The following is a 26896-nucleotide window of genomic DNA, read 5'->3' as shown; positions in this document are numbered from 1 at the left end:
TCCTGAACTTGAATACACACTGCACATGTCCTTGCCATACTGAACACGTGCACATCCCTGTGATACACATGAAATGCAACAAAATAATTCTAAGTGAAAAAGCTAGAGAGAGAGACAGAGCCTTTCATCGCCATGCTAGTATCATAAAGCATGTTGGTGTGTTCACCCATTTTATGAACTCTATCTACAGTTTGTTTTCTCCTTTAGTAGCAATTTACAGTGGAATTCATATGGAATAATGGAGTACATTCACAAGAGTAAATGGGTTCAGTGTATTTATGTTTATACAGCAAATACCAAAGGAATGCACGATTGGCCACCTATGGCAAAGTGTGTCCTTACCAATGACATTCAATTAGCTTTCCAAATGAATTCCTTTGGATGGCTGATAGAAAGCTGACTTTAGTGATGAACATTAGTGATGGCCCATATACTGTGGTTGCTAATACTAGTTGTAAGGTCTTTAAAGGCTTTTCATTTTCACAGGGGAAAAGTATGCTCTCATTCTAGCTATTTTTAATATTAGTCTTTAGTCACCAAACACCACGATTCATTAAAGACAGTTATAAACCCAATTTTAACCTAACTGTGTTGTTATTCTGACATTTATTTAAATCAGTTGCATCTTTGTTTGGAAGCAAACTTAAAAATATATACTGTTGTGCTTCTTGATTTAAAAGGAAATCTAATAATTAGGCTTGTATTGACACAAATCAGAATGTTGGCAAAAATGGGTGGAAGCAATGACTCATTCTGTGTGTCAATTAACAGTTTCTCAGTTTTACCTGCAAACAGGGAAACTGATAAAAATAATTATCACAGAGGGAGAGAAAATTATTTCATTCTGAGGTTAAAAAAGCCAAAATCATGGTGTAAAACAATAGTGGTGTGTTCTAATCTCTTTGTCAATGAAATGAATGAGCTTATTCATCCCTTTTCAGGAAACTTCACTATTTTTTGTTTTTGCTTTAATTTAATTTAATGTGTATTTTAATTAATATCTCTGCTTGTTGAGAAGTTTGTTTACCTCTTCAGTTAGGACGGCAAAATTTTAAGTGGGAAAACTAAAGCTTTTGCATTTTTTGCAGAATGGCGAATGGAAAACTAAAATCTGTAGCATTCATGAAGCTCTCTCAGCTGTTTTATCAGATGGTCAGGTGTTCGGAAATACAGCTCAGGTTATAAAGACGATAAAATATTATGTTCTCCAAAATCTTTTATCAATTATTTTTTATTATTATTATTATTATTATTTATTCAATTGTTAATGCTGGGAAACTTTCTCTTGAGTATGACTCAAACGTCATCTGAAATATTGGCATACTGACTGGTCTCCAGAACGTAAGAGTTAAACTGTGACATTTTCATATTCTGTTAAAACAAGAAATAATGATTTTGTCTTTTTCCCTCTGTATTCTTTGTCTCTCCCTGGGATGCATTTACTATGCATGAACTGAACAAGAGCAAATTGTCTCTTTTACACAAAGAATTAAGAACTTGCAGTGCTTCTACTTTCCAAACATATTATGTAATTTGAAATATTTTTTATCTAATAACTTCTTCTTCTTACTTCTACTTATAAATGTAGAATCTTTTTGGTACATAGCTGCACTCAAAAACAATACAGTGTAAAACTTCAGAGCTTAAAAGTCCACACAGTCCTACTTCTTGTTCAGCCAATCCGCTGAGACAAACAAGTTTGTTTACATTACAGGCGATAATGCTGACTGCTTCTTGTTTACAATATCACCTGAAAGTGAGAACAGGCATTTACATGGCACTTTTGTAGCTGGCATTGCAAGGTATTTATGTGCCAGATATGCTAAACATTCGTATGCCCCTTCATGCTTTGGCCACCATTCCTGAGGACATGCTGATGACACTCGTTAAAAAAAATGTGTTAATTAAATTTGTGATTGAACTCCTTGGGGGAGAATTGTATGTCCCCTGCTCTGTTTTACCAGCATTCTCCCATATATTTCATGTTATAGCAGTCAGATGATAACTCAGTACATGTTGTTCATTTTAAGAACACTTTCACTGCAGATTTGACAAAACACAAAGAAGGTACCAATGTGAGATTTCTAAAGATAGCTACAGCCCTCGACCCAAGGTTTAAGAATCTGAAGTGCCTTCCAAAATCTGAGAGGGTCGAGGTATGGAGCATGCTCTCAGAAGCCTTAAAAGAGCAACACTCCGATGCAGAAACTACACATTCCGAACTATTAAAAAAGAAAGCTGTTTTGGATTGTTATTGAGCAGAACCCGTCATCAGCATGGACATGTGTCCCCTGGAATGGCGATTGAAGAATAAAGGGACATATGAATCTTTATTGCATCTTGCCTGTAAATGCTGGCTACTACAGTGCCATGAGACCATGTGTTCTCACTTTCAGGTGACACTGTAAACAAGAAGCGGGCAGCATTATCTCTTGCAAATGTAAAGAAACTTGTTTGTCTGAGCAATTGGCTGAACAAGAGTGAACTTGCGGGCTCTAAAACAGGGGTGGGCAACCTATGGCTCGCGTGGCAAACATGGCACGTGAGCCAATTTTTAATGGCACGCTGCTGTCTGCCAGACCCTGGCAGACAGCAGCGTGCCATTAAAATTACGCCCCCACCCTCTCCTTGCAGGGCAGGCAAGCTTCCCCCTCCCCCTGCCTCTTCCCCCAGCGTGCTGAGTTCCTGGCCCTCCTTCTCTCCCTCCCTGCAGCCGATCAGCTGATGGCCCTTCCTACGGAGGGGAGAGGGAAAAGCTGACCGCAGCAGGCTCTCTGCTCTGGGGACCTTGGGGAGGGGGGTGGAATCAGGGCATATCCCCACAGCCCCCTGCTGTGAGCCGCTCAGGGCAGGGGGCTGGGAGCACCCCCACGACCCCAGCCCACACCCCCAGCCCTCTGCCCTGACTCCTGCATCCCCTCACACACACACCAAGCCCTCTGCCCTGACCCCTGCACCCCCTAACACACACCCAGCCCTCTGCCCTCACCCCCACACCTCCCACACACCCCAGCCCCGTGCCCTGACCCCTGCACCCCCCCACAACCCCAGCCCTGACTCCTGCACCCTCCTCACACAACCCCAGCCCCCTGCCCTGAGCACCAAACCGGAGCTCCTGCACACACACACCCCGCATTCCCACCTGCACCTCTCACACCAAATGGGAGCTGCCCAGGTAAGCGCTCCACACCTCCTGCCCCAACCCTGAGCCCCCTCCCTCATTCTAGCTCCTGGCCAGACCCTGCACCCCATCCTGCTCCTTCACCCCCAGCCCTGGTCTCAGCGCACTCCCACACTCATCTCAGTGCAGAGAGAGGAAGAGAATGGCTAGAACCAGGGAGAAGGTAGGTGCCTACTCTATGTGGACAGGGCCGGGATCCCAGACCAGCAGTGGGCTGAGCGGGGCCGGCAGCTGGGACCCTGGCTGGCAGGAGCCGGCGGACTGAACCCCAGACCGGCAGCAGACTGAGGGGCAGCGGGCTGAGCCGCTCAGCCCACTGCTGGTCTGGGGTCCCGGCCGCCGGCCCTGCTCAGCCTACTGCCAGTCTGGGGTTCTGGCTGCCAGCCCCTTGCCAGCCGGGGTCCCGGCTGCAGGCCCCGCTCAGCCCGCTGCTGGTCTGGGTGAACGGAACCCCAGGCCGGCAATGGGCTGAGTGGAACAGTGGTGTAAGATCAGCATTTTATTTTAATTTTAAATGAAGCTTCTTAAACATTTTGAAAACCTTATTTACATACGACAATAGTTTAGTTATATAATATATAGACTTATAGAGCGAGACCTTCTAAAAAAACGTTAAAATGTATTATTGGCTCGCGAAACCTTAAATTAAAGTGAATAAATGAAGACTCAGCACACCACTTCTAAAATGTTGCTGACCCCTGCTCTAAAATTTTACATTGTTTTACTTTTGAATGCAGTTATATTTTTGTCCATAATTCTACATTTGTAAGTTCAACTTTCATGATAAAGAGATTGCACGACAGTACTTTTATTAGGTGAATTGAAAAATACTATTTCTTTTGTTTTTTACTGTGCAAATATTTGTAATCAAAAATAAATATAAAGTGAGCACTGTACACTTTCTATTCTGTGTTGTAATTGAAATCAATATATTTGCAAGTGTAGAAAACACCCAAAAATATTTAAATAAATGGCATTCTATTATTGTTTAACAGTGCAATTAATTGTGCGACTAATCGCGATTAATTTTTTTAATCGCTTGACAGCCCTAATTAATGTTTTTTATTTATTATACAATCTGGAGCAGCAATGCATGGCCAGGAAACCAAATGAATATCTGTCTGTGTGTATTTGTGTGTATGTACACATGTACAAGAGATACAAAAAGTTCTGCTATTTTAGCCAGGCATGAATACAATTGGGAAGCTATTGTTTGAGTTTAATCTTAGCAGCTGTCAAATATCGTCAAACCTTTAATATGTCAGAAAACAAACTTATTTCTTCCCTTTCGAGGTCGAATAGCGCTCACCATGGAAAAGTGGAGGGGACTATGCAAGTCCCACATTTTCAGAAATGCCATTTGTTTGCAGTTACCAGGAATGCAGGCATCTTCGCAGTTGTTGTACATGGAAATGTCACATTAGATGTTTGAGTGAATTTGTAGCAATAGTGCACACAATTTTGCACATGTGCATTTCTTTGAAAATGAGGACCTTATTGAGTATTTGAATGATTATTATGATACAGTGTGAGTGAGTTTTGGTGCCAAAATTGTAATAATATTTTGCTCTGAAACTAAAGACACAAGTAAGTGGGTAAAGTTCACATTGCAGTTTGAAGCTGACATGAGACTGAAATGATACAATCTTTCAACATGGAATTTTGTTTCCAGCTGTCTAGCCAGGGGGATGGGTTAGGGAGCTAGCACTTGTGCATTCTCGAATAACAGAAGTCAAGGAGGATTCAATGCCTTAACATTCATCAGTGAAATAACCCCATTTACTCAGAGAGAAAGTGTTTATGTCAACAAAAATGGAAACATCTGAAAACTACATACAGCATGGGGGAAAACCAAGGATCTTAGCATCCAAGTGTGTGTGGCAGTCACTTTAATGCACCATAACCCTCACACTGACATTCTTCTTTTCTCCTAACAAATGAATATAAGCGGGAGCCTATAAATGTCCATAGCTGCCGGAGGGTTTAAAACCAGGATAGTTGGAAATGCAACCAAATGGAAATGTTTATCTCTTTGCCTATTTAAAAGAGCTATTAAATGTTTAATACAAGTGCAGGAGAAATCATATGAGATGGTCAGACATGTGGCCGAAAATGCCAAGGTGTATATGCTATGAGTAAATATATTCTTTTGAAAAATAGCAGTCCTGGATGGAATGCACTGAACTAAGATCCTGACTACACACAGACTTTGCACCAGTTTTATAACTGTTGGGTTAGGGGTATGATATTTTACTTTTAAAGTTATACCAGTACAGCAGCTAGTGTGGATATCATCTGTGTAAAGGTGCCTTATACCAGAATTGCAGAGTTCTCCTTCCCATATAAGCATAAGTTATACTGGTATAAATCACACTTATGCTAGAATAACCGTATCCACACTAGGGTGGGGTTGTACTGCTTTAACTATACCAGTATAGTTAAAGCAAGAGGTATAACTTTTGTCTGTAGACAAAAGCCCTTAAATGAGGAGAAATATGGGAAGCCTCACTGGTATTGTGAATCCTTCTTGCTTTCTATGTTCGTAATGCTGTCAAAACAACAATGGCTCACTTAAGTGAGGCCTCTTGTGCTCCCGTGTTCTTGTCCCTTGCTTTCTGCATTACCCTCAGTATGCCCAAATACTCCTCAGCTGTCATTCATTGAGGCAGTTTGATCCAATGGAGAGAACACTTAGAGACATGGTTCGCTTGCTAGTTCTACCATTAATGTGCTTTGTGACCATGGGCAGGCCACTTCTTCACTGTGCCTCTACTCTCTCCCACCACCTCTTTGTCTTAACTGATTGTAAGCTCTTCAGGGTATAGACTGTCTCTTACGGTGTGTCTGTAAAGTGCCTAGCACGATGGGGTCCTGATCTTTGTTGAGGCTTGTAAGAGTTACCATAATACAAAGAAATACTAATAATTTAGGCAAGTATAATATTAAAAAAAAACTTGCCTATAGTCTAAGAAAGTAACTTACGAAATCAAACTGAAAAGGATAACGTTTTGCAGACCAAAAGAAAAAAAAATATTTTATTAGTGAAGAAAAACATATGCATATGGTTATTAAGAATGCAACTGAATGAATAGTTGCAAGTTTTCTTTCTCGTGCTACAAACTAATGACCCACAATTCTCCTTTTTTGTTTTACTGTCAATCCTGTCAACCCCTTAAAAATCCAGTGTTCTTCTCAACTGCCATTAAAATGAATAATATATTTACGTGATTCAATTCAGACCATACAAAACAGGTAGTGGCTTTTTGGGGAGCATCCAGATACAGCTTAAAAACAGGTCAAGAACAAAATAAACAATTTCAATGAGAGAATGGGCCAAAATGGCTTTTATCTGTGTCACTCTCCATCTAAAAACTTTGGTTCAGATAAAATAATAGTACTTAGGACTTATGTAGTGGTTTTCATCCATAGATCTCAAAGTTCTTTATAAAAATGGGCAAGCATACTTACCCCCATTTTACAGATGGGGAAACTGAAGCACAGATGTAAATGAATTGCATAAGACTCAATAGGAGAGCCAAGACTAGAACTCTGATATCCTGGCTCCCAATGTAGCACCTTCTCCATTGGGCCTCACTAAATCCTCAAAATAGAATTTGATTTCCAACCATTCTTCCTGTTTCAAAATGAAAATTTTCCACTTAGGTCATTGCAAAACCATGACTAAAACATAATACCCTTGGTACATTGCTAGTTGTAACCATTTGAATGTTAGAGCAAAGTCTCAACATTGCCTGTATGCATTGCTCAGATTGCTACAAAAAGGAGAGGGGTACATCTTCCCACCTGCTCCTTTTCTCCTTTAGTAACTATTCAGCATGAGCTTGTTCCAGCAGGAGACTAAATTCACGTGACAAGCAGCAAAAGCCCCCATTTAGACATTCTGTGGCTAGTTATGCAAAGTGAAAACCCTTTGATGTACCAGTATCAGGGAAAATATACAGGATTGGTTGGTTGGTTGATTGTCACAAGAAAGAGAAAGCTTGGTTGCCAGCTCAAGAAGCTTTGTGTTCCCAGAGTGTTTGTGCATGTTTCTTGTATGACCTAGACAAACTGTTTGTTTAGTTACATAACATAACGCTTGTCCTATTCATATAGTTAGGGAGATCTCTGAATCAGATCCTCATTGGTACTTAGATTGGTACTTAGATCCCTAAAGATCCATTGGTACTTAGTCCCAGTTTTACATGAGTAAATCCCCAGGGTCTAGTCCCCTGCTATAAATACCTAAAAGAGTCATTAGAGCAGGGAGGACTGGACTGGACTCTGTTTCCCACCTCCCAGGTTGGGTGCCTGAAATACTAGGCAATGGAGTTATTCTCTTTCTCTCTGCTCCAGTGACTCTGTAAGTAGCAATCCACAATGGAACAGCTTCAACAGGAGAGACTGAAGGAGCCCAACATCAGAATATCCCACAGCTCAGTGATTACACCCCTCTCCTAAGAGGTGGGAGACCCCTCTTCAAATCCTGTTTCCCTCTCTGCCGGAGGGGGAATTGAACCTGTATTTCCACACCCCAAGGGAGTGCTGTAATAACTGGGCTAAAAGTTATAAGGTGAGCACCTTCTTCTCCAGCCATTTTGTGTGGAGTAAGGCAAGCGCCAAATGCATTTTTCACAAGAAATGACTGAGGCACCTAGGCCACCTGACTCCAGGAAATAGGTTCCTGGTTGTGAATCGCAAGCAGAACTAAGTGCCTCTCTGCAGCCTGGATTTAGGCACCTAACTCTGTGAGAGGGGTGGGGCTTAGTTTACATTTCTCTTGTTGTCATCTTCCATTGCCTAATCTGTGTTCCCTGTAAGCTGCGCACGGGAGCAGCCCTGCAGGAGAGAGTCAAGGGCTGCCCAGCTGATCAGGAGAACACACCCAGCCGGGCAGCATGTGTTCAGGTGCCCGTCCCCCACCGTTGCTCCGTCCTGCAGCTGCTCTCGGGACCATCCTGCTGGCTGTGCAGTGGGGGAGGGGGCTGATGTCTGGGCATCCCCCTGTCCCCCCAGCCCCTGTACCCCGTCTCCGCAGGGCAGAGGGGCCACAGCTTGGCTCAGGACTCAGAGCTGCCGGGAAGGGTGAGTGGCTGAGTGCCTTTCTTAAAGAGACAGTGCCCTGTTGTCTGAGATTTCCCCAGCAACCAGCTCACACAGTCAGTCTCTCTCTCTTCCGCTGCCCACCTACCCCATCTCCGCAGAGCAGGGGCGGGGAGACAACAGGGCTCAGGACAGAGTAGGAGAGCTTTCAGTGAGTGTCTTAAAGAGAGCGTGCAGGGTGTCTCTCAGAAACTTTCCCAGCAGCCAGCACACATGTTGTGTGTGTGTCTGTGTCTCTCTCGCTCACACACACACACACACGGTGTCACACACACTGTCTCACACACACTGTCTGTGTTACACTGTCTCTGTCACACTCTGCAACACACAGTCTGTGTCATACATACTGTCTCTGTCACTCTGTCACACACATAATGTTTCATACACGCACACACAAACACTGTCTCTGTATCACACACACACACATACACTGTGTCAAACACACACTGCCTCTGTGTGATAGTCACCTCCCAACACATATTTGTATTGTTGTTGTTGTTGTTACTTCTTGGTACTTCCTGCAATGCACATATATTCTCTGTAATTTTATTCTTTCAAAGTGTGTTATTTTAGTGTTTTGCCTGGTCTATGCATGCCATAATTTTTATTTCTCTTACACTTAAATTTAATTCCTCGAGTAGTGAGTTCTAAAATGCCTAACCTGCCCTGGTTGGAGTAATTATCCCCATTTAACTTTTAAAAATATATATATTATATCTAGGTTTTTTGTTTTTACTGGTGGCGCACATCTGCACATACCTTGCTGCACATAACAAAATATGTTCCACACATGGACAGAAAAAATTAGAGGGAACATTGGTTGCCTTGTTTAGGTGGCTCCCTGCCTAGTGTTCTGGCTTTTGTGGATCTCATTCTTAGGCACCTATCTCTTCTCTATCCCTTTGTGGATTTGGGCCTCTGAGACTGTTCTACTGATTTAAAAACACTCAGGCTGTAAATGATATATCCCTTATATATATATATAACTGATATACCCAAAACACACAGCCACCTAACAAAACTAACAGCTTTTCCCCCATAGCCACGAGGTGATCTGAACTTTTGCTAACCTCAGAGCTGTGAAATATAGCAGAGTTCATGGGGAAGAGGAAACACCCTCATCAAATCTTTTCCCTGACAATTGACATTTAGTGTGCTGTCCCTTTAAATATCTGGCAGCTCCCCAGATCCCCATGGTATTTACAGTGGACATCTTGGATCAAAAGGAAGAAATGCCGTTGGCTATTTCTGAAGCCTTAAAAGCCTTATTTTCGTTATGATAGCATTTATAATGCTCGCATAAGCTCTCCCCATGCCACGTCAGTGCCAATGATCTTTTCAGAACTCTTAATTCACTTCTAGTAGACATCTTGGATTCTACAATTACTGGAAGGAAACTTCCCCCACGCCCTTCCCACAAGTTGGCAGAACTGCTAGTAGCATTAATCATGTATATAGTGCTGTAAGGTGAGCATGGCCTATTACATTTCATTACAGGCAGCTGGTTTGCAGTCAGTCACTGAGAGGTTGGTTGATCATTGTGCAGTGGCTGGAATGCTTCCCAAAATACATGCGTTTTCAGGAACTCCTTAAATGAGAAGCGAGAGGAAGCTTGTCATAGATGAATTAGAAGATGACATTTATTGCAGACTCAGCAACCAGGGTCAGTGCAGTTCTGCCTTGACGAAGTGAAAACATGGTTCTATCTTGTAATGTAGGTGGGACCTAAACATGCCCCTGAATGTAGCATGATTTGGGAACGGAAGTTAAATTGCAGTTCTATTCCCTCTACGCTTACAGGATGGGATCATTTTTAAACTGAGTCTGGGATGCTGTAAACAGGTTTCCCAGCATGCTATTTCCAGAGGGTGAGGCAAGTCATCCCATTTGATTATGCGGATTTGAGTTACACAGATCATCCCAAAATCATATGAATAAAATCTTGATACCACATCAAATTGTCAGGTATTCTGTATATGCTGAATGTTTACAGAAGGAGGGAAATGTAGATATCTCGGAGAACTTGAAAACATTTCACTCTTACTATTTTTTGTACCCCTCCAGTTGTAAAGCTAGGCTCCCTTAGTACTGTTTGTACATCTATACAGGCCTGGGAAGGAGAGAGAAATTATAACAAATACATTTTAGAGACTGCTGAAAATAGTTTTTCCATCTGTAATAATGTCACACTTGGAAGCCCCAGTGTCTCTCAATCTTCCTAGGCCATTACAAAAAGTTGGCCTGTTGGGAAGGACAAATTCCCAGCTGTGCATTGAGATTTTAAAAAAAATAAATCCAAAATCTAGCACTGAACAAGATAATAGTTAGCCCTATTGCTGGCCCAGAATCCTGAACCTGAGACCAATGTAATTTTGAGAAGAAAAGGAATAATTTTCTGTGACTAATAGCTTTAAAAAAAACAGTGGCTGTTTTGCATCTGTTCAGTGGTTTGGAATGTTGAAGTAGTCCCAGTGAAGCTGGATTAGTAGGCAGAGAGCAGGTGATAGGGTCAAAAGTGCATCATGGCTTCCATTTATCACTCCGTTTATCACATGGCTATCACTCATGGGAAAGTGGCATATATGTTCATGCTGCACAAGCATAAGTATTTGTAAATATACATTTATAAAGTGGATGTTTAAAAACAATCTAAGAAAAGTTCTCAGTCAGAAATATCTGGGAAGTTCCATTTAGCTTCAAAGGCATCAGGAATTGCAGTGTCTTGCAAAGTTATTGAGTTGGAAAAATCTTAAAAAACTGGAATCTTGAGAGAAACAAGGCTGGGACGTCTGCATGATTATTTCATACTTTTTGGCTCTTCTGATTCATGTCTAGCATTGAACCTCTCCCCTTCCTGCCTCCCTTAGCCTCAGGAGGCTGCCATGACCTTATAACCACCCACGGTTTCCATGTTACTGTCAGCATCCTTACACTTGACTGATGAGAAGTATGTGATTATTCAACACATCATAAAAACAGCTATGTCAATTGAAGGAGAGATCTGGAATATATTTATAGAAATCTGTAAACAATCGTTTCAATTCTGCTATTCAGTGCTGTGCACACATTACCTTATGAGCTGTTGAGCTGTCAGATTTACTTTGATTCTTTCACCTCTTTTAAAAATTACCAAGTGCTCTGCTGTATTCCTAACCAGTTTGTATTTCATAACATTCTGTTTATGGAGACAATTTCATTTTTGAACTGCACTAACCTAGAAGGTTTTCTTTGTATGATTACACATCTTTTCATTGATTTTTAAGAGGCTTGACATGCCATGATTCACTGACCTGCCCTGTGCTAAAAAGCTTCTTTAGGCAACTATAGCGCGTGCATCCGTTCATTACATTCAGCTCAATGTGTGCTTTAAATAGACAGCGGTGGGGGGAGTTGTGAAACCCTTTTGGAAAGATAAATAATGCAACAGTGGAACATTCATTGCAAAAGTCTGTGTGTTCTAGGCGCTAGTCCGGCTTTTTACTCACCATAGCATGATTTAACCACCTTGGAATCATCCCATCCAGGCTCTTGGGGTAAACCAGTTCTCGGTTGTACGTATACAATACCCAAAAGGACATAAACACAAACTGCAACACAAGAATTTTTGTTGTAAAAGGCAAAGCAGGCTGTAGGAAAAATGTGAGCTTGCGAGATAAAACAACTGATGTATCACACAAATTACAAAGTAAAGAAGGGAAATTACTGCAAGTTGCGGTGTTCTGCTGTTGTTAATGCCATGTCAGACTCACCTTGCCTTTCTCAGTATTCTGGGGCATATGTCTATAAGAAACCCCTCCTTTACTGTATAAACTGCTGACTCTGAAATTTCCAGGGAACACATGACTATCCTTGAACCCTTCTTATTCTGCCAGTGGGATCTTGGATGGTCCATCATGCCAAAGGATTTGTTCTGCTCAGTAACAAAGGAAAAGCAGATAGTAGCAAGACTGATTGTCTAAATCTTGGCATGCCGGTAAAGTCTGTAAACTTCATTCCTAAGCTGTAGGTACAGGAGTAGGCTGTATCTTGTGCCCATCTGATCCAATAGGGGAGGATTTACAGTGGGAGGATTTAAGCGTAAGAAATGAATCCCAGTATCAGCTACTGATATCCAAAAGCTCATTTGTACTTTCTTGGCCTGGTTTTACATTTGAGCACAAGTTGTCCATATTATGGAAACGAGGGCATGAGAGGTGGGGAGGATTGTGAGTACTAAATATAGTGCACGCAGTTTACAGACAGATACGTCCTAGTGTTCAGCCCTTTTCTGTTTCATATGCAGAAGTGTGCATGGGAGATGTGACGGCAGTGTTACAAGAAACTGATATGCAAAGAACGACTAGTAGCTGAGATGGCTTAGTCTCAATTGCAGGAATGGCCTCTCTTGATTCACCTGGCTGAAATGCTTGTGGACCCAGTTAAAGATGAATTTCAGCTCTCCTGAGCCCAGCTTCTGTAAGCCCCTCTCAAGCTGAGTTGTACTGACTGAGTGATTTCAGTCTCTGGCCCATTACTTGCAAAATCATTTGGCGGACACAATTGTCTACATGTGACCAGACAGTCCAAAATGAATATTTTGTCGATTATTCTAAGTAATATCATTTAAGTCTGTTTCTCTTCTGTGTGTGTTTAAACTCATTTTGCAGTCAGGGAAGACAATATGAGGATTTGTTGCCTTTTAAGGACCCTACTAGACACTTAAGGCACATGTTGCCCTTTTGGTGAAACTATTTCAGTAGGTAATTTCATTGGCTCTTATGTATAAGGGTAGCAGAATGTCTACTTTCTGCCCTTTGATTTTGGTGGACCTCTGTTTGCTTATGGCTGGGTTGTAGGGGGTTTAGGGAGGGGGCTTGTAGACGCTGTGTATGTCAGAGCAACATGTTCAACAATAAACCACTAGCTAGCTTCACATCTGGGGCTAGATTTAAGCATTGTTTCTTCATTGAAATTGATGTGTTCTGTTTTCAAAAGACAAAATGAAGCTCCTTAGTAATATCTGTATCTATCTGGTACATGTGTATGTATAATTATTATTATAGACATTGGTTACTTACCGTGGCCACAGGGAAAGCCAGGGCACTGAAGAGAAGGTCTCTGCAGGAAATTATGTATTTAGCACTTGGCAGTTTCTTAATTAGTCTCAACACATCAGCCAGGAAGGAGATCCCATAGAAAACAGCCTGCAAAACCTAAATTAATTACAGATAATGAGGGAATCTTCATCCACCATTGATTAGCATGTTCCTGCATGAACTCAATACTTGCTCTTTAGGGAGCTGTTTTGTTGGTGAACTACAAGTCAGCACCAGGGAAATAGCTTTTGGCTCAATTTTCCTTATTAACTGAAAGTGATTAAATAAAGTAGTTCAGGAGATTACTTTAACAGTACCTCGCTTAATGGACCGAGCAGAACAGTGTGGTGTGAAGAGTGAGCTTTATTCAGATTGAAAGTGGCAGGATGTGTTGAAAGACAGGTCTTTTTGCAATTAATATGTTAATTGTTCACCTCAAGGTAACATAGTAGTGATGGGAGGGGACAAATCTGTGGCTATTCTGAGTTCTAATGTTTCCTGCAAATCAACCACTATAAGTGTTCTCACAGGTTAGCCAAGATGGTGCCTCCTGGCTGGTGGTGATAGTTTAGAGTTCATGCCCATACTGTACCAATTAATCAATACATAATACCCTAAAAGGGCTGTGTTAGACAGCGAAGCCACTTGAAAAAGAGTTGTCCTGTACTGGGTCTTGAACCTATTTCTGCTGAATTCAGGGGATGCAAGAGCAGGACTTTACATTCAGATCCGCAAAGATATTTTAGGCAGGAGTTAGCCACCTCAATACCTTGAGGATCTGGGCCTCAGTAACTAGAAATAAGACACCTTTGCACTAGAATTGAGAGCGCTGGTTGAATTAATTTTTTTGGCAAATAATGTAACCAATTGATTCTGGCTCTTTTTAAGTTAGCAAACTTCATAGAAGGTCTGATAATATTATGCAAATAATGTATTATCTGTATTTTCTTCCACTGATCATCAAATAATTGTATCTGAAAACAACGTTTCTCATTGTTCAACCACCTCGGCTAGTGCTACACAATGGATCATAGTGCACTAAACGTGGAAAGAAGTAAAGATGGAGCCTATTAAGAACTTGCTACTCTTTGGCTGCTAATCTGTGCTCAACTTTGAACCTGAGCTCAGTTTTCTTGATTATTGGTGGTATTTTTAAAGCTAGATTCTCTCTCTCTCTCTCTCTTGTGCTGGGAAACTCAGTCTACTGCAAATGCTGGCACTGCTGAGATGGAAAGATACTTTATGGCATTCGGAATTATGTCTCTTTTTTGCCATGATCTCACCCTGAATCAGATTTTTATTTTGAGTTTGTGTGATATCTGAGGTTGGACTGATTTCTTCTTCAGGAGCCTGGAGAAGGTGGGGCTTGGGAGGGGACACCACTGGCACAGGACTTGATCAGAAAGTTTTAGATGGAAAATAGAGGATGGGAAGCAGGATGGCCTCCCCCTGCCCACCAAAAAAAACACCCCTATTTCAAAACACAATACTTTGTGCTTTCATAGTGTGGTTCCCCTTAGGGCATCAAGGTGCATTTAAATATTAATGACTTAAGCCTCACAACACTCCAAGGAGGTAGGTAATTAGCTTTAAACAAAAGATAGGGAAACTGAAGCACAGAAAGGCTAAGTGACTTGTCCATGGTCTCACAGGAAGTATGAGGCAGAGGTGGGAGTTGATTGCAGGTCACTTGACAAATAGTGCTGTGGCTCATCCCCAACACCATTCTTCCTCCCAAAGAGGACAGGAGGCTTATAGACTGAATAATGCAATTGTCATTAAAAATAACCCAGCCAAAACCACAAATATTTACAGTTCAAGTTCATTCCAGTTTGAGACACAAAAATAGCCCTTTAAATATGTGTGTGTGTGTTTCACCATTGACTTTGAGATCTTCCTTATCAAGACTGGCCTCTCTAACTGTAGGTACAGTTTGGACTCTAAGGGCTCAATCTTGCAAGGTGCTGGACCCAAAGCAGCAAAGCACTTAAGCACATGCTCAACTTCAACGGGACTCTTTGTATACTTGAAGTTAAGCATGTGTTTAAGTGCTTTACCAGATCAGACCCTGGGGCCCCGTTCCTTGAGGCACACACATGGGAGATGGGTGCTTAAGAATTGCTCTTTTTCCTGTATGCCATTGACTATAACTACTGCAGGCTGGAGAGCAAGCTACAATGTTCAGTTCAATACTTTCTCCCTACACTTTAAACAGCATGACAAATGGCAATGAAATGACCTGTGTGACGTGATGACAGTGAAAGTCTGGTGATGCATAGTGACTAATCATTAATAAAGCATCTCATAGGCTTTCCCTATTTGAGAGAAGCATGGTTCCCAGAGTACAAGGGTCTGATTATTGCTTTTATGGTGAGCCCTACATTAATCATGAGACAGAAATAAACTTCATTCCCCTCCCCAGTAAAATAAATTAAAACAAACATTTGGATGGAAAAGAAACAGATGGTCCCAAAGCATCCAAGTTCTCAGTCTAGCATTCTTTCTGTAGTTTACAGAAGAGGTCAATCGTATCTTCCAGACTGAAAACTTTCCACTCATTTTTCTTTACTTAGGTTGCGGTGTGTGAGCGTGTGCACGCTCACACACCTGTATCCATAGGCCCCTATTTCCAAATAAAAATCCTGGAATTTAATCTCAGGAGTGTACCTTTAAGACACCCAACATTCTATCCTCAGCTATAATAATAGAAATCCAAAGTAACTGCATTGAATTCAGTGGATTTCCATTGGTATAACTGAAAGGACACCTTAGCCTAAGATTGCTATAACTATACTTTAAAAAAAAAAAAGGTAAAAAGTTAGGAAATTAACCGTTTAAGGAGATTAACCACCTAACTGAAATAACATTCCATATCATACATGGTTTAACAGAAATAGAGAAGTGCTAACAATTAGTGTGCACACTCAAGTTACAAGTTGCAAGAGCAACTACAGGCTTTGGAAAGTTAACTATTGTCCCAGACAATGTCAGGAAAGAAATTATGGTACTACTGCTCACTTTAGGTGAAACTCACTTCTGTGCAGAAGGCCTACCTGAGGTTTTTGAACACTTCAGTCCCTCTTAAGCCTTATTTGGAGAGTGTAAGTGGGACTAATTAGTGCACCGGGGTGAATTTCACCCCTTAAGGGTACGTCTACATTTTGAACTGGGGGCATAATTTCTGGTTCGAGGAGACATACCTGTGCTAGCTCTGATCAAACTAGTACACTAAAAATAGAAGTGTAGTCTCAATGAAATGAGCAGTGGAGGGGCTAGCCACTCCGTCTATGATCCAGGCCAAGAGACTAGGTATGTACTTGGGATGGCTAGCCTATGCTGCCACTCGTGCTGCTGTGGCTACGCTTCTATTTTTAGTGCTCTAGATTGACCAAAGCTAGCACAGATATGTCTCCTCAAGCTGGAAATTATGCCTCCATCTGGAAGCATAGACATACCTTTAGAGGAGTGCAGGAGTGAAGCCTTGATACCACAGGGCATGTCTACACTGCGATTAGACACCGGTGGCTGGCCTGTGCCAGCTGACAGGGGCTCACAGGGCTTGGGATAAGCGGCTGTTTAACTGCAATGAAGACATTTGGGCTCAGGCTGTAACCTGGGACCCTCCCACCTCATGGGATCCTAAAGCTCAGGCTCAAGCCTGAGACCAAATGTCTACATTGCAGTTAAACAGCCCTTAGCCCGACTCCTGTGAGCCCCCATCAGCTGGCATGGGCAAGCCGTGGGTTTTTAATTGCAGTGTAGACATATCCCCAGATATCCTGTAAACACTGAGAGGAGCTCTGCTGCTGTGCGCCTCCGTAGGTGCCTGCTATTAAGTGGTTTCATTTGGATTATACTCAGCCTATGTTTTCAGGTGCAACAAGAGAATTTAAACCCCACTTTAAAACTGGAAAACTGAACACAGCCTTAATTATGGAGTCATCACAAGTGCATCCATAATATATCACCATACCATAGAACACAGAGGGACTTGAACACCAGATCTGAACCCTCACAAACTCAGGAAAATTCATACCTGGACATGAATCCACATTTCGCAATTATGTAAGTATAATAGAAAATATACAAAAGGATGAAATTATTTTCAAGCAGCAATGTTGGCACTTGCAACTGCAGCTGCTCTCAGTATATAAATCTGCCAGATGTAGTTTAAAAGGATTCCCCAAAGTATTCCCCCCAGAACAGGAAGAGAAATAAGAACACAAACACTCTGAAAGGGAGAAGCCCATGATCAACCTGCACAGAAGGGGGAATTGACTGGCCCTTCAGGACAAACCTCTCTGTTTTCTATAAACCATTTTTAGTGCCACAGTGATAGGGGCTTTAGAAATGCTTACATACAGACAGACAGGATGTGTTTCATTAACTATAGCTATTTAATTTGGCCAGACAGATCAGATGAACTAGGAGGCATCAGTGGCAAAAATTAAATTTCACCTAATTTGATCGAAACAAGTATTTCCATTTATTTATTCCTGTGATTCATTTTCAAAGACAGCATCTGGCTACCTGAATGTATCTAATTCCCAAACTGATAGTCATAAACACAGCCCACAGCATTTTGTTTAATGGGATATAAATCTGATGTTCCATGTGGGCTGTTAGATATGGCAATCAAATTTTACTACTTTCATATATACTCACACTATAAAATTATAGAAAATATGTGCAATAAATATTGGATCTATTTGAAAACAAATAGGAAACAGTACCGTTAGTACAATCAAAACCATTTTAATAATAAGAGATTCAAGTGTAATGAACAAAATTTGGGAGAGGGAATGTGGATGCGAATGTCTGTTTGCAGTTGTCGGGGATGTTCTTTATGCATATTCTACTTGTGTATATGCAATAAACCATTTTATGTAACAGATGGAAAGATTTGGGGTAATAACTTATTCTGGATGATGTGAAAACAAGGAGTGATCTCTGTATTGATATGAAAACAAACAGAATTAGAGAAAGACCAAGTGGCAGGTTCTGCATGTTGACTGCCGAAAGGGAATTGCACTGTGGGCATTGTTTTCAGGGGCACAGCCACACAATTGTAATGTATACATGGCTGTGCACGTTGACCCTTTGTGGTGTATTTTGGAAAAGACACCACTACACATTTGGAGCTACATCCTAAGGGACATAGAGAGACCCTTTATTCCCTAAAGGGGAGCTCTGTGCTGGCCTTTCTGATTGTGAGGTTAGGTCACCTCAGTATGAGACATGGAGCAACTGAGTCATGAAGCAACTGGTCTACCTCAAAAGGAGCTGTGAGCTTAAGCATTAGCTCCTGACCCCTCCACTGTTGGATCCTATTAAAGAAGTTCTGTATTAAAATCAAATGAGTTTGATTCCCCAGAGTTTCAATTCCAGGGTATTACTAATTAAGAGGTCTCTTGGTTTTTGGTGCTGTTTCTCTCCCTCTATGTGTGAAACTTGCAAGCTGCTAACTGTGTTAGTACATTCTAAGACAGAGTCTGTTCTCAAAGCAATTCACAGAGAGAGAGAGACTCAAAGCAATACTCTAACAACAGAAACAGCACCCAGAGACTCCCCGCCCTTTTGTCCTATTAACAATTGTGATTAAAATAGAGATAGAGGATGTATGTGGATGGATGCTTGGTGTGGATAATAACTGAATGATCAGGGAGGTGCCAGCCTAAGAATCCAGTGTCCATCGGCTGAAGAAGGCGTCAAGTGGAAATAACCAGAGGACCCCCCGGAGGGCAGACTGGAATCCACCCAACAGCCTCAAGAATGGGAGAACCAAAGAACAAGATAACATCTTGGAGCCGTCAGGAATGTGCTATCTGCTGATTGATTCAACAACAGCATGAAGCAGCAATTCCCATAGACTGGCATAGGAAGAAATTCCGATAAAAATAGACTCTAAAAAGTGAGAACTTTGGGGTCTGATTCTGCAAACCAACTTCCAGGAGCATCAGATGAGCATCTGACAAGGCCCTGCTCCCTCCTTATGTCCAGGCCACCTGGCCAGTGGCTTGGCATGAGCAACTCTAAGGCTGGTAACTATGATAACAACCTTGCAGAACCTGTGTGTTTGTATGAATGAATGTGTGAATAAATATGAGATTGAATGGAATGTTATAACTATAACTAACTGCTTACTATGATTCTTTCTGTATTCACAATAAATGTGGTATTTTGCCTTTTTCCCTTTAATAAGATCCTCCTGGTTTTTATTTTATTGGTATAACATTTTGGTGGAGAAATGCGAAAGGGGGAATATTGGTAAAAAACCTCAGTTATTGTAAATATTGGTGTGCACACCGCCAGCTCTAGTGAGCTAGGCATTTCTATTAGGTTAACCAGACCTGCTGGCCTCCAAGAAGGTAGCAGGAGACCTGCTGGCCTCTGAGAAGGTAGCAGGAAAAACAGATTAAACCAGACCTGCTGGCCTCCGAGAAGGTAGCAGGGGACCTGCTGGCCTCCGAGAAGGTAGCAGGGAAAACAGGTTAACTGGACCTGCTGGCCTCTGGGAAGGTAGCAGGGGACCTGCTGGCCTCCGGGAAGGTAGCAGGGGAAAAACGCATAGATTAAGCTATGATTTCAGAATCTAGGCTGTGTCACTTGCTAAGTAATACCAGCAGTGACAAAGAGATTGAAATATCCATGTTAAGATGTTTAAAAGAAAACAGGGTAAGCCAGTACCAGAGGGAGCAATGGAGTCAGAAGGAACTCCAACCTCACCTTTTGTTAAAGAAATTACACCTTTTAAACAAATCCTTCAAAAATTTGGGCACAGTCCTTGGACTAAACAAGCCCTAGCTGATGTCTGCACTATTTCGGACCTAGAGGATAGATTGGCTCAGTATATCCTCATATACAAACCTTCTAGTGGCACCTTAGAGACTAACCAATTTATTTGAGCATGAGCTTTCGTGAGCTCATGCTCAAATAAATTGGTTAGTCTCTAAGGTGCCACAAGTACTCCTTTTCTTTTTGCGAATACAGACTAACACGGCTGTTACTCTGAAACCTTCTAGTGCTGCCAAAAGAGATGCAGCAGCAATTTGGTTGTTGTGGGAGGCATGTAAGGATTCTTCCCTCCGCTTGTAAAGAGGAAAAGGCACAAACGGAAAAGGGAGCAGACAATTGGAAGGTGCTGGCTACAAATACTCAAAGCCACCTGAAAATAGTGAAAGAGGCACTCCAGGAATACAAAAAGAGTGAAAAAGTTAACTCTGCAGAGGCTGGAGGGAGGCAGGTAAAGGGGGAGAAGGTCCTATGTACGGCACCCCCAGGCATAATTACAAAGAGAAAAGAGAGTAAAAAAAAAAGTTAACTCTGCAGAGGCTGGAGGGAATTAAGCAGTTAAACTTTGTATTTCACCCAAACAACTTTTTACCGAAAATGTTAAAAAGGAAAAGTGTTAGAGAAAGAGCATTCTTGGTTTCTTTGCAGCCATTCTGAAAGAAAAATGGGCCCTTTTCCAAAGGAATGTCTGTAAATTAGCCAGGCAAAAATAAACTATCTGATTAAAATCATTTGACTGGACAATTTAGTCAAATTTGCTAAAAGAACATAAGAGGGTTCTATTGGAACTTAACTGTCTCAAATGTATAAAGGGAATGTAAGATGTAAAAAACAGAGCAGTGTGGAAGGGATGTTAAGGAAAAGAAAATGTGTATGTATCTGTCTGTGTGTGTGTAAATATGTAAAGTTCTAAGGACCAGTTAGTTTTGTTTTTGTTTTAAATAATGCCACTAAAAATTCATTTGACTCTTTAATTCAAAGTTGCAAAACTGACAGACCTTTTTGCTAGACACAGGTAATTAGTGTTGTTTGGCTTTGGGATTTGGCATTTAACCCTTAAAAGGTAACTCAATGCTTTACAAAATTTAAAATGTTTTTTAAGTTGTGGCTGCAGATGGGCAGTCAAAATCAGGAGAATATAAAAAAAAAATGTTGGATTCTTTTTGTTTGTTTTTTGTTTGTTTGTTTTTGTAACAAAATAGCAGATGAGAGTTGTAGTAAAAAAAAAAATAAAAAAAAGACAGTGCCTCTCTGAAGCAACAGCAGGGGTGAGGTGCACAAAACAAAAAGAAGCAATGTTAGAAACACTGAGTCTTAAAATGGCTCTGAGTAATCAGACTGTCACTTTGATAAAGGTACATGAAAACTCTGTAAGCAAAAAAAGAAATAGTGACGCCTTATGTAAAAATGGATCTGGATAATGTTATAGAAGTTAAACTATGGAAGGAATGTGCATTTGCCCCAGAACATGTGCAGGGTATATTGTAGAAGGGGCAAAAGAAATACAAACATACCATGCTACTTAATTAAAATGCTATTGAGGCTCCAAAGGGAGCCACAATAGGTTGGGTTTTCTTTTTCAGATTGCTGTGTGTTTTGGAACCAGAAGTTAAAAGTAATCAAAACTCTGGTGAAAGTTGATTGTGTCCCTTTTAAGATAGACTCTCTGAGCTGCTGATGGCTTTAAATCCAAAAGCAGGAAGTTTCTGTGAAAATGCAAATTAACTAAATGATAAAGGAAGGAAAGAACTAGCAGCACAAAGGAGCTGCAGATAAAGGACGTACCTGGTCAGCAAACAAATTGTCTAAATAAAAGGCATGGGATAACAAGATAATTTTAATAAATGTAATGATAATAAGTATCCCTGTAACAACGTATAGTGTGTATGATTTTTGGAAAAATCCTTTAAGGTCGTATGGTAATGATGCTTCTCAGTTATTATCTGTAAATAAAACTTAAAGCTTAACACAGCAGGAAAAACATTATAAACTTGGTCTGCTATATAAGAAGGAAAACTCAGGGATTTAATGACTAAACAGTGGGATAATTTCCCCATAACCCTTAAAAGATAAAAACCATTGAAACCTGGCCTGCCTGTAGAACAAAAACAGGAAAATGTGGGGGCAGTTCCTCTGTTTTGCCTGCAATCAGCAAGGGTATTTGTAAAAGAAATATTTTAAGCAATAATCTGCCACCCCAAAAGGGGTAGAAACATGTTCTTTTGTCTTTCAGAAAATCAGGAAAAGCTGATGCCAGCTGAAAAGCAACCCAATACCATGAATCTACTGTCACAATAGAAATTGTGTTCTGTGTTCTATGTTCTGTCTTGTGTTTTGTGTTGTTGCTAGCACTGTTGTGTGTTTAAAAAAAAAAATACTGAAGACCTGCAGGAACTTAAAAATAAATTAAGCTTTCTGTCCCAGCTACAGGACAGCCTGATACAAAAACAAGTACATGCCAATGTAGACTTGGTCCAAATTGGTCTGGGTAACCTAGAAGGCCGATGGAATCTTTAGTAATGGCTTAATACTACCACATGGCTTATCCATAAGAAAAAAAAAATATTAGAAATAGGAAACTACACAGCCATAGCTATGGGATGCACTGAAATGCAGATACTTGCACTAGCTACTTTGGAACACAAAATGTTCTGGGTCATACTGGGAAATATTAAGGGTTTGATGCATTTGTTAAAAAAGAAAGAGATCATTGTTTGACACTTATCAATATGAATGGATGCAATATGTTTCCAGTATTGTAAACCAGACTTGTTAATGGGAGAAATTGTTGTCAAAATTGCACACCAACAGTCCCTGGAGGCAAAGGTATTGAAGGTTAACCCACTCCCCATATTACACATGGGATCCTTTTGGCTACCCTGGACCTTGAGCCAGTGGGCTGGGGAGGGAGGGAAGCTATTGGACACTAGAGGTTGTACCGAATGGACTCCTCAAAAGTGGGTGTGCCTCACCTTGCCTGTTGCCCCAGAACCTTGTAGTAAAGATACATCACTAGGATCATGTATGTGGCATGAATTGGAATCACAAACTCAAATTGCCTCACAGTACTTTCTCTTGAATAGGCTACATAGAAAGTGACACTGACAATTATAAATCTTAGTGTCAAAAGGGGGATTATGTTGGATCATATTAAAGAAGTTCTGTATTACAATCGCAAATGAGTTTGATTCCCCAGAGTTTCAATTCCAGGGTATTACTAATTAAGAGGTCTCTTGGTTTTTGGTACTGTTTCTCTCCCTCTATATGTGACACTTGCAAGCTGCTAATTGTGTTAGTACATTCTAAGACAGAGTCTGTTCTCAAAGCAATTCACAGAGAGAGAGACTCAAAGCAATACTCTAACAACAGAAACAGCACCCAGAGACTCCCCACCCTTTTCTTGTATTAACAATTGTGATTAAAATAGAGATAGAGGATGTATGTGGATGGATGCTTGGTGTGGATAATAACTGAATGATCAGGGAGGTGCCAGCCTAAGAATCCAGTGTCCATCGGCTGAAGAAGGCATCAAGTGGAAATAACCAGAGGACCCCCCCCCGGAGGGCAGACTGGAATCCACCCAACAGCCTCAAGGATGGGAGAACCAAAGAACAAGATAACATCTTGGAGCCGTCAGGAATGTGCTATCTGCGATTGATTCAGCAACAGCATGATGAAGCAATTCCCATAGACTGGCATAGGAAGAAATTCCTATAAAAATAGACTCTAAAAAGTGAGAACTTTGGGGTCTGATTCTGCAAACCAACTTCCAGGAGCATCAGATGAGCATCTGACAAGGCCCTGCTCCCTCCTCATGTCCAGGCCACCTGGCCAGTGGCTTGGCATGAGCAACTCTAAGGCTGGTAACTATGATAACAACCTTGCAGAACCTGTGTGTGTGGGTGTGTGTATGTGTGTGTGTTTGTATGAATGAATGTGTGGATAAATATGAGATTGAATGGAATGTTATAACTATAACTAACTGCTTACTATGATTCTTTCTATATTCACAATAAATGTGGTATTTTGCCTTTTTCCCTTTAATAAGATCCTGCTGGTTTTTATTTTATTGGTGTAACACCACTAGGCCTCTGGTATCCTAACCCGTCCCTCCCTCCCTCTTTTTTTCTGCCACATATAGGGACACTGGAAGTTACTACTACCCAGAGCAGCCTGTGCAGGTGAGGGAGGGAATGGTGGATTAGGTGCTTGCTATAACACCCTCCCCACTTCCTCAGAAAAAGTCTCTGGAGAAAGAGGGATTGTGAGCCATCAAGGAGCTTCTGCTTCCTCCACCCCTTCATGCCCCTGTCTGAATCTCACCACCTTTCCTCTGTGACTGGAGGGTGGTGTCTTCAGTCCAGTGGGCACCCCTGTCGCTCACTGCTCCATTTTAGAATAGTCAATTCTGCTTCTGAAAGGATGGGGAGGAAAATCAGCAGTCATTTGCTGTCTCCCCATGCTCACAGCGAGACCCTGGGAAAAGGGTAGCTTCACTCAACATCACTCCCCTGGTGACCCCAGTATTGTGACAGCAGAACAGCAGGGCCATGGGGAGGGCTGATTGTGGATCTGCCTGAGGGGGACCATTTTGCCTCAGGATTTCTTTATGTTTGGGCAGCACAAAGCCATTCCAAGGGCCAGCGATGTAGGCGGGCTCTGCAGCCGCACAGCAGCAGGCTTATGTTTTGGCCCTCAGTGGTTAGGATGTTGACGGGTATCTCCCAAGGAGAGGAGCTTATATACTACTTAGATTACTCCCGAGTGTTTCCCATTTTGTCATTCGTTTTCATTAATGGTTTTTAAAAATACAGCATAAGAATGCCCAAAAGTATAGCCCCAAATCCTGCTCCTCACTCTGTGGGTGTGGAGAGCTCAGCCTACAACAGGACAATTGTGGTTCGAAGAAGCTCAGACAGGACGTCAGGGGCCTATGGGGTGGCTCACATTGCTGGTTGTTAGTAGCCACAGCAGTTAATATTTATATTGACTACTACTGTATATGCTACACAGACACAGAAGAGACCATCCCTACCCTGAAGGGCTTAGACTCACAAAGTGCTTTAGTGTGTGCCACCATGCCCTCTATTGTGTAGTAACTCCCAGTGTGGCATTATCCAGTGGCCCTCTAGGGATAAGGATGGGCATGGGCAGGGCTGGAGGTTCCACTGCTATGTAAATCCATACACCACTGACTGGGTCACAAGGGGAATGCAAGGGCTATGGAGCCTCGAGGCTAACGAGTGTCCCTGAAGTAGCTCCATTGCCAGAACAACAGCTCAGTAGGAATTCTCCCCACAAGCCCCTGTCTCCACCCATAGAAATCCCCTTTGCACAGCTCAGCTACTTGGGCTAGTTACATGGACCAAGTTTTGTCCCATGGACAGCATGTGTTATATGTTTTCATTTCGTTAGTAATGGTGTGATATTAGTACTAATGTGCGATGGAGAAATATATTATTGTCAGTATATCACAGTGTAATTCTAAGAAACATAGCCAGCCACTGATCACACTTCTTGAAAAGCATGTGATAATATTGCACATATTTCTACATTTCTTTATGCCCATTGTGACTTACGTTCCCCCCCCCCCAAACAATTTTTTTAATTAAGTACATGCAATGATTGGCTATTACCTCACGATATTTTGTTTTACTGCTTGTATATTTTGTAATAGGTTAAATCATATTCAAAGAACTATAATTATCACTGCATGCATGTTACTCAGTGCTGAATATACATATACTAATACTAATTGGTAATTATTCTACTCCTAGACTAGATATCATGCTTCAAAGCTGTAAATCCTTCCTGTACACGCTCTACATTTCTTTCCTTCTCATGGTTAACTTGTGTCTTAACAATGAGGCAACTAGCTACAGTATATATAAAATTTACAAGTATTGCAATTTGCTGCCAAATATTCTTTATGCATAAACAACACAAATGTGGATACCTATTTAGTTTCCTTTGGGGTATAAACCATAAAAGAAAGCAGTATAACAGCAGCAAATACACCAGCTGCATATGTTTTGAGGCACAGATGGTAGACAGACAAATAGACAGATTGGTACCACTGTATAGTACATGCTTACCAGATTGAGAACTGTCAAATATTTCCACTGCCTACCATAAAGGAACACTTCAGACGGCTGGTCTTCTGCTCTTACAAGTGAGATTGAATAGGTTACAAAAATATACCAGACAAAAACAAGGGAATGGTACACAGCCAGTGTAGCAATTGCCATGGTTCTGCTGTGAGTGCTATTCAAGCCTAAAAGCAGCTTTTCCTTTAATGTTCAGTAGCCATGCATAAGAAATTGCACGGCAGGAGAGTTTGCTGTCTGAAGAAAGTCAGGACGCTGCTCGCATGAAACAAATATTACAACACTGGCTGGACTTTGCTTCTTTCTTCTTCTCTTTTTTTTTTCTACTGATAAGCTTGGAAAAAATAGGCTTATTCCCTGGATTTAAATGTCTCACTCAAGATTACTGAAGATTAGTTGCAGAGTTACATAAGTTTTGGTGTTTCTGCACCGGGGAGGAGGTTGTTGCTGGTTTTGCATAACTGAGTTTCAGGTTCTTTTTGGACAAGTAGGAAAAAAACCCTATTTTTCCTTCTGGTGAGATATTGGTGTTGCCATGAGCCTTGATCAATTTTGGGGGACCTTTGTAACTTTTGTTTCAATAAAGAACGAAGATGGAAAGAAGAGAGGGCTTTCAAAGGGGAACTGAATAAATTTGT

The 26896-nt window shown here is 41.4% G+C and overlaps 1 protein-coding gene across 1 annotated transcript in view; it reads right to left on the bottom strand.

Moving 5' to 3' along the window:
• Positions 1 to 26497, bottom strand: part of ADTRP (androgen dependent TFPI regulating protein) — a 48007-nt gene extending 21510 nt beyond the window's left edge. The window contains exons 1-3 of the mRNA XM_073329454.1: positions 26247 to 26497; positions 13342 to 13476; positions 11770 to 11871 (exon numbers count right to left, since the gene is read on the bottom strand). Coding sequence (XP_073185555.1) covers positions 11770 to 11871; positions 13342 to 13476; positions 26247 to 26399 — 390 coding nt within the window. The 5' untranslated portion in view covers positions 26400 to 26497. The remainder of the gene's footprint in view (positions 1 to 11769; positions 11872 to 13341; positions 13477 to 26246) is intronic.
• Between the last annotated feature and the right edge of the window lie 399 nt (positions 26498 to 26896).

This window comes from Lepidochelys kempii, chromosome 2 (genome assembly GCF_965140265.1).
Source record: "Lepidochelys kempii isolate rLepKem1 chromosome 2, rLepKem1.hap2, whole genome shotgun sequence".
NCBI lineage: Eukaryota > Metazoa > Chordata > Testudines > Cheloniidae > Lepidochelys > Lepidochelys kempii.
This window is presented reverse-complemented; position numbering and strand designations above follow the sequence as displayed.